The sequence below is a fragment of the Ornithorhynchus anatinus genome, chromosome 14 (assembly GCF_004115215.2).
Source record: "Ornithorhynchus anatinus isolate Pmale09 chromosome 14, mOrnAna1.pri.v4, whole genome shotgun sequence".
NCBI lineage: Eukaryota > Metazoa > Chordata > Mammalia > Monotremata > Ornithorhynchidae > Ornithorhynchus > Ornithorhynchus anatinus.
Genome location: NC_041741.1, coordinates 5,898,860 through 5,915,289, shown reverse-complemented (window position 1 = coordinate 5,915,289; position 16,430 = coordinate 5,898,860). Strand labels below are relative to the sequence as shown.

General features: G+C 40.7%; 1 protein-coding gene and 1 long non-coding RNA gene across 3 annotated transcripts in view; one reads left to right on the top strand and one right to left on the bottom strand.

The window, feature by feature from the left end:
* Nucleotides 1-16,430, top strand: part of LOC120638794 — a 285,479-nt gene that overhangs the window by 239,512 nt on the left and 29,537 nt on the right. The window lies entirely within an intron of this gene.
* Nucleotides 5,629-16,430, bottom strand: part of MDGA2 (MAM domain containing glycosylphosphatidylinositol anchor 2) — a 434,436-nt gene continuing 423,634 nt past the window's right edge. For both annotated transcript variants that reach the window (XM_029078526.2, XM_007662937.1), the window contains 2 exons: nucleotides 8,438-8,543; nucleotides 5,629-7,502 (listed from right to left, as the gene is read on the bottom strand). In XM_029078526.2, the coding sequence (XP_028934359.1) occupies nucleotides 7,414-7,502; nucleotides 8,438-8,543 (195 nt within the window). In that variant the 3' untranslated portion in view covers nucleotides 5,629-7,413. The remainder of the gene's footprint in view (nucleotides 7,503-8,437; nucleotides 8,544-16,430) is intronic.

Below are 16,430 nucleotides of genomic sequence, written 5' to 3'. Positions count from 1 at the left end.
GGATCTGGGAAGGGAATGCATAGGTCTTGGAGAAAGAGTGAGTGAGTGTGTGTGAGTGGTGGGCAGGGGGGTGAGGAGAGGTTGGCAAGGATTCTCCCAAAGGAATGCTGTAGGGTTGGAAATGATTGGCACCAAATGACTCGTGACATCATCACATTTTGCTTCATGCCCGGCACAACACTTGTGACATCATGTGTGTCTTCTCATCCGGTGTCCAGGTGGGCCGTCAACAGCAGTGCTTTCATATCAGGACTGTCCAGGTGTATTCATTTTACACAGCTGTAACATTGCCATAATCATGTACTTGAGCTTCCAAATTTTCCCAGGTATCTGGAAGGTGGCGTCAGCATCTGGATTTTAACTAGTTAAAATATTTTGGCTTAGAATTCATCCTTTTCTGCTGATGTTCTTCTTTAGAGATGTTTGTGTGACGATCCCCTATTCCGGGGCGTGGTCGGGACTCCGAAGCGGCTCTGGGCCTGCGCAGTGAGGGTGAAGCCTCAAAACTTGGGCCACAGAGAGCTGGCTCCGGGCTTCCCCTGCTCACATTGCCCAGTTAAACAGATATTTAAAAGTAATTTTCCTCATTGGCTTGCATTTTTTATTCAGTGTTTAAACATAGGAGAATGCTAAATCCCTTCCTGAATGAATACAAAGTATAGCAAATGATTGTTTTTCACACTTTGTACATGCAAATGTTTTAATTGCCACTTTGGGTTTATAAATAATTGAGAGGCCCCTTCAAATGCCAATATTGGCAGCTTTAATGTTCATTTATTGAAAAAGGTAATTGGAAAATGGGCATAAAACTATCTGAAACTGCTCACTTTAATGAAAATGCTAAAAATATCAAAACTAGAGCTTGAAAGTGATAATAATCTTTTATGGTATTTGTTAAGCACTTATGTGTGTCAAACACTGTTCCAAGTGCTGGGATAGGCACAAGTTAATTAGGTTAGACACAGTCCCTGTCCTGTATGGGACTCACAGTCTAAATAGGAGGGAGAACACATATCCCCATTTTGTAGTTGAGGAAAAGGAGGCACAGAGATGTTAAGTGACTGGTCCAAGGTCACCCAGCAAGCAATTGGCAGAGCTTGAATTAGAACACAGATACTTCTGACTCCCAGGCCCGTGCTTTCTCCACTAGACCATGCTGCTTCAGTAATGATGACACACATTAACTAGTAGGTACCAGAACACTAAACACGGGGTGGATAGAAAATGAGCAGACTGGACACTGCCCCTGTTGTCTATGGGGCTCCCAGTTCCAGAGGTGTTAGCCCCATTTTTCAGATGAGGAAACTGAAGCCCGGAGATTTCAAGTAACTTTTCCAAAATTTCACTGCCTAGTGGGGAGCAGAGCTGGGTCTGGAGCCGAAGCTCCCGGACTCCCAACTTCCTGCCACTAGCTCATACCGTGTCCCCCAAATTAAATAAAAATAGACTAAACTACCGCAAGATTGATTAATCCTATGCAGTATTAACACCTTGAAATTTGGGTGTAAGGAATAAAGAAGGCATCCTCCTTAAGTTCATTCATTCATTCAGTCGTATTTATGTACTGTTCTTATCCTAAGCATATTCAGCAAACTTGGCCTATCCTCTTCTTCCTTCTCATCCAACTGCTTATGAATACTTTCTTCCTCCATTAAATTATGAGCTCCAGGATGGGAGGGAATGAGCGTATGAAACTCTCACATATATCTAGTTATCTGCAGTCAATCGATGGTATTTTAGTGTTTATTTCATGGTGATCACTGTACTAAGCGCTTGTATGAAATGCAAGAGAGTTGGCAGACAATTCTTGCTATCAAGGATCTTATAAGTGCTTAATAAGTCACTAACTGATTATTAGTCTGTAAACTCCCTCTACTCTGAAAACTCTCCGTGGGCCAGGATCATGTCTACCTACTCTGTTATATTGTACTCGCCCAAGCCCTTAGAATGGTGCTCGGCAAACAGCAGGTGCTTTATAAATACCATTTTAAAAAATGGTACTTGTTAAGTACGTCCTAAGTGCCAGGCACTGCGCTAAATATTGGGATAGATATGAGATGATCAGGTCAGACACAGTCTCTGTCCTAAATGGGGCTCACAATCTAAATTGAAGGGTGAAGGATTTAATCCCCATTTTACAGAGCAGGTAACTGAGACACAGATAAGTTGTGACTTGGCCCAAGTCGTGCATTTGAGAAGTGGCAAAACTGAGATTAGAACCTGGGTCTTCTGACTCCCAGGCCCAAGCTCTTTCCACTAGGCCGTGCTGCTTCTGTTATTATCATTTATTGACTGATTGGCAGGTGGTATGGGGTTTGAAGCAGGTGTTCTATAATCATTAATGGTATTTATTGAGGACTTATTATGTGCAGATCACTGTACTAAGTGGTTGGGAGAATATGCTATAACAGAGTTGATAGACACATTCCCTGGTGTATTTGTTTTGAGGCTCCTTTGCCCCTAGTACCGGTACAAGAGTAGGAGGAAGGAAAGTTTTTAAGATTGTATTCCTTGAGTATTTCTGGGTGTCCATGAGGCTTTAAGAGCAGACATTGGCCATGATGGAGAATTAGCAAACCAGTGCATATCACCGTTGAACCAAATTGCAAATGCCAAATCTGAATTTCTCCTAATGCAAAAGAGAATGCCTCAACAATGGAATCCATTTTGTGAGCACTATGGCAGAACATACCTAATATATAGCCAATATAAAATGGAACTTGGGAGAGGAGAAGAAGGAGATTTGGGTGCTGCTTATGTTTGATTGCACTAAAAAAAGTGCAGAGAGGACTATGTGACTAATTATCCAGCTGCAAGCAAGAGCTTCCACTTAGTGGAAACACAAAGGAAGCAATTAGGTAGAAGTTGGGCAAACATATTTCAGGGTAAATTCTGGACTTCACACCCTTGTCGTCTGAAAGGCACCAAGGGAAAAAAACAAACATTAGCTTTTCGTAATAGATCTTATTTCCGGAAAGAAAGAATTTAAAGTCAGTAAAGTCTTCCCGTCAGACTTACTCTTTCACCAACTTTGTCATGTCCGAAAGGGTACTGAGAAAAGTAAAAGATCACACTTGGTGTAAGAAAATTTCAGGAAACCATATCTTTGTTGTTAAATTACTAATTTTTTTCAAACTTGAATAAAATATTGGCTTTTGAAATGGAAATGCATGTATTGAGAAAATCTAGTACAATTAGGTATCAGATGATTAGGATTTGGAATTTAGAAAAGAGGAAAATGAGTGACATGGTTTATGATGTCCATAATGATGCTAATGAAGTCGCTAGCTGAAGTTTGTCTCTGGCACATCAGGTTGTCCGTATCATATCTAAAGAATTATCTTTAAACCTCTGTGTGATGTGGTATAGTGTTATGAACTTGCCAGACTGTAGACTCCTAAAAGCAATAAAGCAGTTTTAATGCTGCAGGTTTTCCTGCGAAGTGGATGGGTGAGGAGAGAAGAATGGAAGAAAGAGGCAGGGGAGAAGCAGCACGGCCTAGCGGAAGGAGCGTGGGTCTGGGAGTCAGAGGACCTGGGTTTTAAACTCTGGTCTGCCACGTGCCTGCTGTGTGACCTTGGGCAAGTCACTTAACTTCTCTGTGCTTCAGGTTCCTCAGCTGCAACGTGGGGATTCAATACCTGTTCTCTTCCCTACTTAGTCTGTGAGCCCCATGTGAGACCTGATTATCTTCTATCTACCCAGGACTTAGTACAGTGCTTGGCTCAGAATAAGCACTTAGATTTGCCAGTTCTTGCGATTACTATTATCAGAGAAGAATGATGAGGGGAATCTCTCAGGCCGCATCACAGATAACATTATATCCACCTACACATATACTTCTATTTACATAAGAGGGAGAAGGGGTGGGAGCGAATGTTTTCCAATATTTATTTCTGCTACCCTGCTCAGCGTTAGTATGATCTAGGACCCGATCTAGACTGTAAATTCTTCCTCTGGGCAGGGAACGTGACTACCCGTGTTTACAGTGTAGTCTCCCAGGTACTTAGAAGCGTGCTCTGTCCCCTGTAAGCGCTCGATAAATACCACTGATCGATCGATTTGGGGTGGGTGGGCCATGTCCAGTGACTAAATCAGTGGCATTTATTGAGCGCTTACTGTACGCAGAACTCTGTAGTAAGTGCTGGAGAGAGTTCAGTTCAGTGGAGTTGGTAGACACGTTCCGTGGATACGAGCTGAATGAATCGTATGTGCTAAACAGCAGTATGGGAGCTGAACTACTGTACGTAGAGGCGTTCTGTATAAGTCAACAATCAAGCAATTTTTCACTCTGGTACGGGTCGCCTGTCTTGGCCTATCAATATAGCCATCCTTCTCAAACCCACTAGAATGCTGTCCAAAGCATCTTCTTCAGGTCTCCATATTGCTTGCTATCAGTGAGGTTGCAGGTTTGGACTGGGATTTATTAATTGTCTTATAAAAAATAATAGAATTTGGTCAGCCCCCACCGTGTGCAATGCACTGTACTAGATGCTTATCAATATTGTTCCTGTTCCCTGTATAAGTACAGCTGCATCGTTTCCAGACGTGACCTTGTCATCAGTGCTCCCAATTAGGATTGGATGGCTCATTTACATCAGCCTAATCTCCTTAGTTTGGGCGAGTTAAAGGGTTAATTTCTGGCAGTTCAGGTCCCTGACTGAAGACAAAACAAAAAAACCCCAACAAACTTTTGTCTAGCTGCGATGTCATCAGTCTTCAAGCGGATGCGATTTCTTCGGAAACGGACCTACAAAAAGCAATTGGTTCGGTGGGCCCGAACTTGTCCGTCGGTTCAGGCGAACAGCTGGTCAGCGATGTCGCCACACCGAGAGCAAGGGCGAGGGTGATCCGTTGATTTTCCGTGACATCTGGCCAAAACGCAAAATATCATCTCGGGGCCTTTCTTTTCAAATCCCTTTCCCTTAAAAAATCAGACCGGCAACAGGGGCCTGCTCACGGGGGAAGGAAGAATATCCTCATTCACATTTTCCAGAGGAATCAGCGTGGGTTCTGCTCATTCAAACAGGCCCTCATTCACTTCAGTGTTGGAGAAGAATTGGGTTGGTTGTCAGTCACGCTAGCGGCAGTAGGTCATCCATCCTAAATGGAGATTTTTTTTTTCCTCTCTGCCAGCTACTGCTGAAGCACTTGCATTTTTCTGGCAAGCGACTCCGTGTGCTGGATGATGCCAACGCTTCAAGAGCACAGAAAGGTTCCCTTTCAGCATGGCTCAGTGGAAAGAGCCCGGGCCTGGGAGTCAGAGGTCTTGGGTTCTAATCCCGGCTCCGCCACTTGTCAGCTGTGTGACTTCGGGCAAGTCACTTCACTGCTCCGGGCCTGTTACCTCATCTGGAAAATGGGGATCAGGACTGTGAGCCCCACTTGAGACAAACTGATCACCTTCTATCCTCCCCAGCGCTTAGAATAGTGCTTGGCCCAAAGTAAGCGCTTAACAAATGCCATCATCATTATCATTATTCTTCCATTTCAAATTCCGCCCTCAGATAACGTAAGTAGACAGAGTGCTGTGGATTATGCCAGCAACAACAAAACAGATAAAATGATCTATTTAACCTCAGGGAATAACTGCACACATAGCACAACAAACACACATACAGCTGAACGTACCTTACCTGGAAAGAGGCTTTATTGAACATAGCTGTAAAATTATCTTTTCAGTTGAATTACTGAATTTGCACAAACATTTCTTCTACAGAATAAAAAAAATCAAGCCTTGTCATTGTTCCACTACATCTTGTTGTGCTTTTTCTATTAATGTTTGCAAATGTTATTTTTTTTATATTTATATCCCAATTACTTGCATAATCACTTGTGTTTTTTTTTAACCTGGGGTGTTGAAAGAACATATAATAATACTCTTCTTTAGACAAAGGACTTTTTCAGTGAAGTTAAAAGCGGAGATAATTTCAGGAAAAAGGTGTTCAAATTTTCATAACCAACAAGTGTCAGGGAAATTTACAACGCATTGGAAAACGGTCGGGTTCAAGGTATTGTTTATCCTCAGGTAGCTCAAAATTATTTTTACAGGTTTTTTTTGTAAAAGTTTTTTTTTCTTTTAAATCTTGCTAAAATAATAAAATAATATTTCACAATCTGCACAGTCTGACTAAAGGGCAGAGGCATATTCCCCCTCAGGGTTTAGACTAAAAGCCAGATTTTCAGACCCAGTGTCGCTGTTGAGTTTGTATGCACTGCAATCACACACGCTTTCTTTCCCCCTCTAGAGCTAGGGCCAATTTCATTTCAAATGGAGGTTAGAGTAAGAAAATCACTTTTGTGTTTCACCACCTTCTGCGCTAAGTATATCTCAACAACCTTTTGCTCTGGTTGACCCACTTAATAACCTGGAAAAAAAAAAGTGTGGCTTCCATTTCCAGTATTGATGGAAGCTATTTTCTAATAGATGGGAAGCTGAAAGGCCATGGCTGTCTCGAAGGTTAAACAACAAATATCTCGTCTAAAAGGGCTTACGCAGCAACTGAGGTCCATCCTTCTCCAGAAGCGGTTTTGTTTTCTTGCCTGCAATTGGCCAGTTTTCGGCTCCGTAGTTGGTTTATAAAATAGTTTTACGCAAACCACTCGTAGCAGTGCAAGCTTCTGTGTTGAAAAATTTTCAGGCTTGTTTCATTGAAGGCACTTGGTTTCCATGGCGATTTATAAAAGATGGTGGTTTGGTTTCTTCCTTTGAACAGATGACTTAGTTGGGGTGTTCAAGTGGCCGCAAGCAAACTCCGATAAGCCTGTGTAATATGTAAGCCCAGGATTCACAGCCTGGATAGTAATGCATGCAAAAAGAGACAGCATACAGTTTTCTAGCTTAGCCATGGGAAAAAAAAAAAAAGGAACATAAATGTCTTACACAACTTTGAGTTAGGGTTATTTTCAAGGAAAGGTGACAGCCAAAAGCAAAAGGACCTACATTTATTTAATTCTCTACTAAAAACCTTCTTGAAAGGGAAAATAAATGCCAGCTCTTCACGTACCCTGTTTACAGTGAGGTTTTTGTTGGCAGGCCATTAGGTTTCCATGGTAACAAGCAAACTATTCATTTGAAACAAAACCAGCCATGACTTTGTGCTTTGACAAGGATTTCTATAGCTCTTTTTTTTTTTCAGAGTTCAACCAGATGATGCTGTATTCTTAACCACAAAAGCACCTGAAGGTCTCTTCTTTACTTAGGCCAAGATCACCTTTCTTTTGTCGTTTGGAATAAGTTATGCTCCCGTGATGTCTTTTACCCCAGTGCTTTTTTATTATTATTATTATTATTATTTGAGTCAGAAGTCAGTGGAGGAATCTTTGGTAGTTTGTTTTTAAATGTTCATTTACAAAGACTCTTTCTTCATGCCAGTGTCTGGTGAATCTTTTATAGCCTCTGCCAGAGTAAGGTCACCTTCGAGGACTTAAAATAGAGATGAGGACGATAACTGGAAAAAGCCATATATGTACTAAAATTCCAACGGCACCATCAACTGAATCTAAGATAAGGAAAAGAAGGAGTAGGATTAGCTTCCAGGTAGGCACTTCAGCATAGTTTGGTGTATTGAAAAAAAAAAAACCAAAACTTTTCTATTTTAACGTTAAAAAAAATCTAACCCATCTGTTTTAAATGTCTAAGACCCAGTATTCACAGAGCTAAGTCTCTTTTGGCTTCTTAAATGGTCTCATCTTAAACCCAGTTTCTTTCTGACTTTATGCTTCCTCAGCCGTCGGCAGATCCTCACTGACAATGGCGAAGGCCTATCAGAAAGAGTGTAGGGGGCTCCAGACTTTTGGAAGACTCGATCTAAAATGTGGTGGCTACTGGCCAAGATAAAGAGGAGTACATGACTCTTCCCATTTGTTTCAACCTACTGATACTCCCAGTAGCCGCAAAGGATCAGGGTGATGATTTCAGTGTTCTTACGGGTAGCTGGCCTTTCTCGAAAATTACACCGCTGCCCATCCTTGTGGTCGGCAACTAAAGATACTGAGACTATAAAAACAGATTGTGGTTAGAAACTTTCTGGGGGTTGGCTGAAATAGCAAAACAATCATGTCCAAATCTTCCCTAAACCTGCTTGCTTCTGCATGCCATGAAGGCTGATCAAAGAACTTGAAATTAATCTTTCATTCAGGAATGGCCTAAATTATTTCATTCAATTGTATTTATTGAGGGCTTACTGCGTGCAGAGCACTGTACTGAGTACTTGGGAGAGTACAATACAACCTCACTGTCCATATCATTTTAAAACACATATATATTGCTATAAGTGCTTATTTTCATTCACATATATTTAAAATCAGATCAAATCATATTTCATGATAGACATAACTGAATTCTTAATGTTTAAAAAAATTGAACCTCTTAAATTTTGTTTGCTATGACAGTGACAGGGTCAATACTCATCTTCTCTTTGGAAGGCTCACTTACTTTTCGTCGTTAGATCTTGTTTTGTACATTCGCCTTCGGCAATAGAAACATCATCAATAGCAATATCTCCTTCTATGCCAGGGCCTCGAATACCTTCGAAAACGAGCTGTGAAGAGGCCAGAAAAGCAAATCTGAATGAATAAAGAGCTGGATTCTCAAGGGTAGAAATTGAAAATACAGATACACATATTACTACATCTTAGAATCATAAAGTATTTTCAATGTATCTGAATTTTAAGCTTCGTAAAAAAATGCTTCCTTTTTTTCTAAGACAATGTTCATTGGTTTCTGCTGAAAATTCCTGCATCTCATACCCTCTCATTTTGATCTCAAGAAGGTTCACTGTAGCGTTCTCCCTTATAGGGTGCTTTGGGTTTTTCATTTAGTAGGGTAAAGACTAAGTTATTAACCCTTCTAGAAGGGGATGTGAATCCCTCCTGATGGAATCCAAAAGTTGGGCTTCTGCTTGGGGAATGGACCAGCTGTAGTTCCGAGAGGAATACCACTGACCAAGACCCTTTGTAAATCCCGTAGATTTTCCTGTTCGGCTATATTTAATAAGAATTCCAAAGGTTAAGCACTAGGATCCTAGTGATTGATGTTTGTTAAACGCTTATTATGTGCTAGGCACTGTTCTAAGTGCTGGGTAGATGCACAGGATTCAGGCTGGACACAGACCATGTCTCACATGGGCTCACAGTCTTAATCTGGGAAGCAGCTTGGCTTAGTGGAAAAGAGCACGGGCTTGGGAGTTAGAGGACGGGAGTTCTAATCCTGGCCCCGCCACTGTCTGCTGTGGGACCTTGGGCAAGTCATTTAATTTTTCAGTTACCTCATTTGTAAAATGGGGATTAAGGCCGTGAGCCCCACGTGGGACAAACTGATTAACTTGTATCTACCCCAGCGCTTAGACCAGTGCTTGGCACGTAGTAAATGCTTAACAAATACCATTAATATTATTATTATTGTTATTAATCTCCATTTTACAGAAGAGGTAACAGGCACAGAGAAGTTAACTGCCTTGCCCAGGGTCACCCAGCAGAAGAGTGGCCAGTCGTGGATTAGAAACCAGGGCCATGCTGATTGACTGTAAGCTCGGTCTGGGCAAGAAACATGTCTACCAACTTTGTTCTATAATACCCTCCCAGGAGCTTGGTACAGTGTTTTGCACACAGTAGGAGCTCAGTAATAACACTGATTGAGTGATTGAGCAAGAGTTTATGATGCTGGAATTTATTCTTTCAACCGCAAAAAGTGACCTGGGTTTCATTTCTCCAGCATAGGTCCTGGTTGACAAGTTTTCCTTATGCAATTTTAAAAATGAAAACTGGCTGGTTTTCACTGCTCTGATGATGTGCACAGAAGAAAGTGATCTCTAAGCTAGCTAGAGTTGGGGCTTAAATCATTTAAAGCCCCCTACAATACAATTAAGGTCTTAAATTGACCTTGGAAGTTGTCTGAAATATATATGAGGTAGGCTTCTTCTTAACAAATCTTCTCAAATATTTTCCTAAATGGTTCATTTATTTTGAATGTTGACTGAAAGTGCATCTTGGCTTTACCCAAATTTGATTTAGTTTACGAGTGAGCTAAAGGTTAAAATCAAGAGGAAATGCTCCTCATGGTTCTTTCCTCTTTCTTTTATCAAGTACTTGCTTACTTATGGATATTTGATGGCCCAACATTCTTTGATTCAATGCTCCAAATGTTTTATAAGTATATCTATGGACTCATGTGGTAAATCCAAGTTGGCATATTTGTAGGGAAACTTAGGTTCTAGGAAGCATATGACATTGATAATGAAAGGTAAATTGTTAGCATCACATAGACTAAGTTCTGGGAAAAAAAATCTGAAAAATCTTTAGTGGGGCAAGATCATTTCTACTGTCATCTTTCCCGTCATTATAATTAGTGCCCACCCACTACTATATTAAGGAAACAAAATTCCTATTTAAAGCGCTTGGAGAAACAAGTAATACAAAAGCTAGAAATAAATGTATTCTTTAAACAAATTGTTACAGTTCTTTTTCCTCTCAAACATAAAAGAATTATGCAAAGAATATGCAATCACCGTCAATATAATGTCATCGTTTTTATCTTTTATAAACTACTTCAATCATATTACTAATTTCACTAGTACTTGCTACCTCAACCCACTTAAACTTCAGTCTTCAGTTTGTTCACAAATGTGAGTAAACTTCAGGTTCAAGTATTATATCGTTAATAGAAATTTAACCCTTGATGGCAGACTGAGTTGGAAAGTGTTTAATTTCATCTGGATTAATATAAGAGAACTAATGTGAATTAACTGCATTGCTACAACCTCTCATGTTCCCATGAACAACACTGTTCCCCTGAGTTATTTGAATACATTCAATTAAAACATATATTTTTCCAGAAATATTCAATACTATTAATGTTTATGTCCCAATATACTTAATCTAAAGAATTAAAAATAAAGCTCTAATAAGGTCACAGTTTTTTGATAAAGAGGAATTCAGACTTTATACGATCACCTCTGCCAGAGACATAAACACCCATGCTAGGCTGTCCATTACAGGAGGATCTATTCCCATTTTAATCACCTGAATTTGCCCTCTGACCAGTACTATTAAAGAAGTTAATTGCACAGCCTGATAACTTTGAAAATTGAATGTGCAAGTCCCCCTAGAAGGATCAGGAATGCTAAATAAACTTGAAAGTAGCCAATTGCAGTTAATGATTTCATCATTATCATACTGGTGTGCAATTCGGCAGAATGATTATATATTCACGCAACAAGGAGGAGTAGATTAGAAAACAGCAAGACTTCTGCATTTTAGGCAGCTGTCTGCAACTTGTTCACATTAGTCTTCTTTCGGTTCAAAATATAAGAAAAAGCAATGGAATCTGGAGCATATAGACTATAAGGTTCTTGTGGATAGGGAAAGGATCTGTTGTACTCCCCCAGGTTCTTAGCACAGTGCTCTAGACACAGTAAGAGCTCATTAAATACCACTGACTGATTGATATATTTCTCCCTTTGACCCGCCAAATCTTGGAGTAGGTAAAGTCAAAGCATCATTCTTAATAAATGTAATTAGTTTGTTTTAAATTAAAATCCTCTTGGTCAGTATATCTTGGCTCACATTAAAATATTTGACAATGCAGCGAACTACATCTGCTAAACAGAGTGAATGGTCACTGTCATTATCATTCTATTATGAATAGCCCATATGTAGTCTACTTGTTTACTTAGAGGGTCACAAACCTTTATCACTTCTAACAAATTTCCCTCAGAAGATACTTTGATCAAAAATAAAAGAGGATGAATGGTACAGATTATGCGCTTCAGCTTCCTCACTTCCCCTCAGGGGCAAGCCAGTTGTGGCTTCCAATTTCTTTGTTCTCTGGAAGCAACCTCTAAGGAGAAAGATGTGATCCAGATGATATCTGACCCAGCTATCTGGAGGAGGAAGTATTCCTCCCCCAGGCTGCCTCAGTGGCTTGGGGATCTAAGAGGAAGTATCTCCAAACCCTGTACTCAGCTGGATGAAGCTCAGAGTTGGCAAGAACAGTGCACTGACCCCTCTCCTGTGGAAATGCTGTTTATCCCTCTTTGGCATCTGTGAAAATAACTAAATCATGGGCTTTGAATGCACTCTCACGGTCCTCCAGTGAAGTGCGGGGAAGATTTTTCACCTACTCCTTAAGCTTCTGCTGAGAAATGAAGCTTTAATTAACTATATGCCAGTCAATTTTAAAAAAACAACTTGAAAAGCAAGCCATAAAGCTGATGCTTGTTAAAAATCTGATTTTTTAAAAATAATTAAAGAGGAAATCAGGACATCTTTGCGCTATAATGGTGTGTTAAGGGAATCAGATGTCATATGGTTTTTTAACGAGACCAGTGTCGAGGAAAGATAACTTCTGCTCAAACACTCCTGACTGGAATTGTGTGGCTTTAGCTGAAATGAACTTATCTGCTTTAGAACTCAGAGTTCCGCTGAACTGAATGTGCCATCCTAATCAACACTGTTGAGGATGATCAAAGGACCCATGGAGAAATGGAGCATAGAGCTCAAACCACACTCCTGCCCCTAGCAATTCCATTTGATTTGTTGAGCTGTATCACCGTGTGCAGATATTGCCTTGGAGACTGATGTTTTAGCTGCCTAAATCACCCAAATGGTAGCAGGATACTTGTCCCGTCTCTCTGCTCTCCTGATTCTGTAGCAGTCACTGTTTCAGCATGTAGAATGGGGGACAGCAGGAGTACATTTATATTTGTACAATTGGTAGTTTCACTGTGTGTTTTGAATTAGGGATTTGGAAAGGTTCTTCTGACAACGCGTGTGTCTCTGTATTGAACACAATGCAACGTTGGTCAAGGAGAGTAAGACTGTAATGTGGGGGTGTATCGCTCTTCTTGGCAGAGATCGTGCTGTACTTTCAAAAATGCTTAGTACAGTGTTCTGCACACAGCGAGTGCTCAAATCATACCATACATCAATTGATCAGGAACCTGAGGTCGAAAGTAATCAGAATCAATCAGCCAATTTATTGAGCATGTACTCTGTGCCAGAGTTCTAACCACTCGGGATAATGTAGTTGAGTTAGTATAGGTGATCCCTACCTTCAAGGCTTTTACAATACAGCAGGATTGTAAGGGAGGTGAGTGCATATGCCTTATGCTGTTTTACTCATTAGATTGGAAGGCCTAAACCTGCATCTACTTTTTGGGCAACCCACAGCACATTGATCGACCCAGTTAGCTCAGTTAATTTGTTCCCAGTTTGATGTCTTAGGGCTAAAAATCCAGCATCCCTCACTAATTCTACAGACCTTCAAAATTATTTGGAACAATAAGACTCAAGAAAATCCCTAAGATGAAATAACAGGCAGTATGTCAGTCTAGAAATGTCATCTCATTTCCTTACAACGAAGGGAAATGTGTTCATCCATCTTCACTATATAAAAATGTGACTATACAATTCAGACTAACTTAAATGCTTAGTATGGTGCTCTGCACTTAGAAAAACTCCACAAATACCATGAATGCTCATTCTGTATTCATGGTTGGGTAATGGGCATTATTTTCTTTACACTACGATGGGAAGATAAGATTGTTTACCTAGGATAAGGTCTAAATAGTGATGGGGAAATTTTGATTAGTGGTCTTTTGTAAAATATCCATAGAATAGGCCAATTCAGACGTTTCACTCAAGTTTATGTTTAGTCTTTGCCTTTCCAGAGTGCTCTGCACACAGTAAGTGCTCAATAAATATGACTGAACTACTGAATGACCATCCTTGCAATGAGAAATAACAAAAGATAAACCATTTGACAAGGTTGATCAGAAAACGTGAGGTGAACCTTTTCGTGTAGTGTTTTTTTTTTTCAGAATCATCTCATTTTAATGAGGAAATTCTATTATAGTCCAGAGAACCATCTGCAGTTGAAAGGAAATATTGTAAATCACAATTTCAGTGAGACTCATTATTCCTGATGGGTTTGGGTGGTCACAAGCAATGCTCTTTTGTGATGGAGAAAGGAGTTTGATGATGGTGTGTCAGGTAGGGGAGCCATCTCAAGAAGCAGAATATCTCTTAAATCTAAATGTGATTCAGTTTCGTGATCTGTCCATTCAGTTCCATATGCTGAACAGGAAAACGTGGCCGGATTTTTGAGTCAGGAACTTATTCAGGTTACTAACTGAAAATTAATCACTGAATCCAAATAGTTTTTGAGCTCATATTTCTCATTCCCCATCTCCCTCTCCAGCTAGAAAAGGTTCTTGTCTCACTCATTAAGATAGGGCATATATTTTTCTAGTTTTATCCAACTTTACCTCCAAAATAAATATGATTAATTCTTTTTAAATCTGATAAAAATCCAATTGGCTATATCTGCCTTCAGAAACCCCTATAGTTCTTGCCGCTCCTCTGGCTTGCTGCCTTTTCTTCTCTTCCTCCTTCTCCTGCTCCTTGCCCTCTCCCTCCCCTCAAGTACCATCCTGGGTAATCCCACACTTTGATCTCTTGCTCGCCTTTCCTCCCTCTCACCTCCTATCACTGTCTCTTCCCTTCAACTCTCCCTTCCTCCATCATCCTATCCATTCATCTCTCTCTGTATCCCTTCTATCCCCACCATCTTGAAAAAAAACTATCCAGGTCACTCAAGGAAAGGGAGAGAGAGTGGACAGATGCTGTTGCTAAGGAGGGTGATGGCTCTGCTTCTTGGCTGTCTACCCTTCAGCCCTTCATCTAAGTCTATTTCCCATCTCCATTACCACCACCTCAGGAAAGAGTCATGGGTGACAGACCCCTCTCAAGCTGGTCCCCCTCTGTACTGAGCTCTGGACTGAGATCACATTAGAAAAACTCTAAAATTACAATTGATGCATTAATCATCCACAAGAATTACGGATTTTTAAAACCAGAAGTTTCCATGACCTGCTCATAAACTGAGTCATGAAGAATGTGACAATTTTGAAGCACTTAGATCATGTGGCATATTGGGGCTCTACCCATTAAGGAGAATCCACGTGGCTCACTGATATGGGAAATTACAACTCAGAGAGGCATGGCATCCCTTTTAAAAATGCAAAGAGATTGTCAGAGGTCCAACAAGATCACTAGAAAATAGAGATTCTTTTCATTTTTCAAAATTTTAGATGAAATGGACAAAGAATCCTCACTAATCCTTTTAGCTTTTCAGCAGAGTGGTTTTTACTCAGCTCTCTGTGTAGAAACTGGATATGTAATTGATACTAACCTAGAAAGTGCTTTAAAATATATATCGAACCCCAGTACTTTTCATTTTTGTCCCAGTGTAAAGTTGTGTGCCAGTGATCCTTTCAACTTCATTTCCCTCCCTTGAATTTAACTCCATAGCTTTTCTTCTTTTCTCTCCCCGCCCTGGCCTCACCCCCCCACAACACTATTGGAATTTTAAAAGGAAATAAAATGAGTTGGAGAAATCAACTGCTAAAAATGATTTAGTAACAGCATAGCAAAGGTTCATTTTGTTTTATTTGTTTGGAGCTGCAGGACTTTAAATTTTTTGATGCATAAGCCCTTTAAAAATAACCTGGGAACTTACTTTCTCTGAGTACGTTCGATCTCTGGACTGGAACTAGAAGCAAACTGTTGTGCAATACCTCTGCAGAAGTGTCTGTTCTCTGGTGTTGAGAGCGATTCTATAAGCCGGGGGGAGGGGGAGGTCTGTCTGGGACTGTAGATCAATATAAAGTATCTGAGCTTATATTGCAGGCAAGGAGAAGTGGGGTCTTTAATCGTATCCAAAGGGGTAGAGAGGAATAGAGAGGACAGGGGGAGTCACCTTTGTGAATGGAACATTCAAGAAGGGAGCCTTAGAAGCCATACCAAGTTGGGGAGTGGGGTTCAGAATATTAGTGTCTTAGAAGGTCCCCACAGAGGTAGGACAAGTACTTTATCCCACCAGCCAACAGTCTAGTGTAGGATGCTTTCTCTATTCCTTTCCTGTGCTGAGATCTAGCTGACTACTTTGCGGGACCAGCTTCTCTCCATTGTGTGTCTCCTCACCGCCACTAACGTCCACAGCTCAGATAAGGTGTCCAAGGTGTTTCTGGAGTAGCTGAGGGGAGAGAGGAATCAAGGTAGTTGGGCCCCCTCAGGTGGAATTCCACAAAATGGCTCTGTATGACGATCGCTCAATCAATCAACGGTATTTACCGAGCGCTACTATGCGCAGGGCACTGTAGTAAGCGCTTTGGAGAGTACAACGCAACAGAATTAGCAGATACATTCCCTGCCCAATACAAGCTGACAGCCTAGAGGGGGAAGAACATGACATCATCACACTCTGTTCCAGGCTGAATGCTGGTGTTTTGCATATATGTCATGCATTCCAGCCAGGTTGGTTTTTTTTGATTGCCATCACTGGTATCTAACAGAGGGATCCAAAGACCCTTCATTAGTGGAAAGACACATTGTTCCCCAGAAACTCTGGCCATCAAACACACTATGGG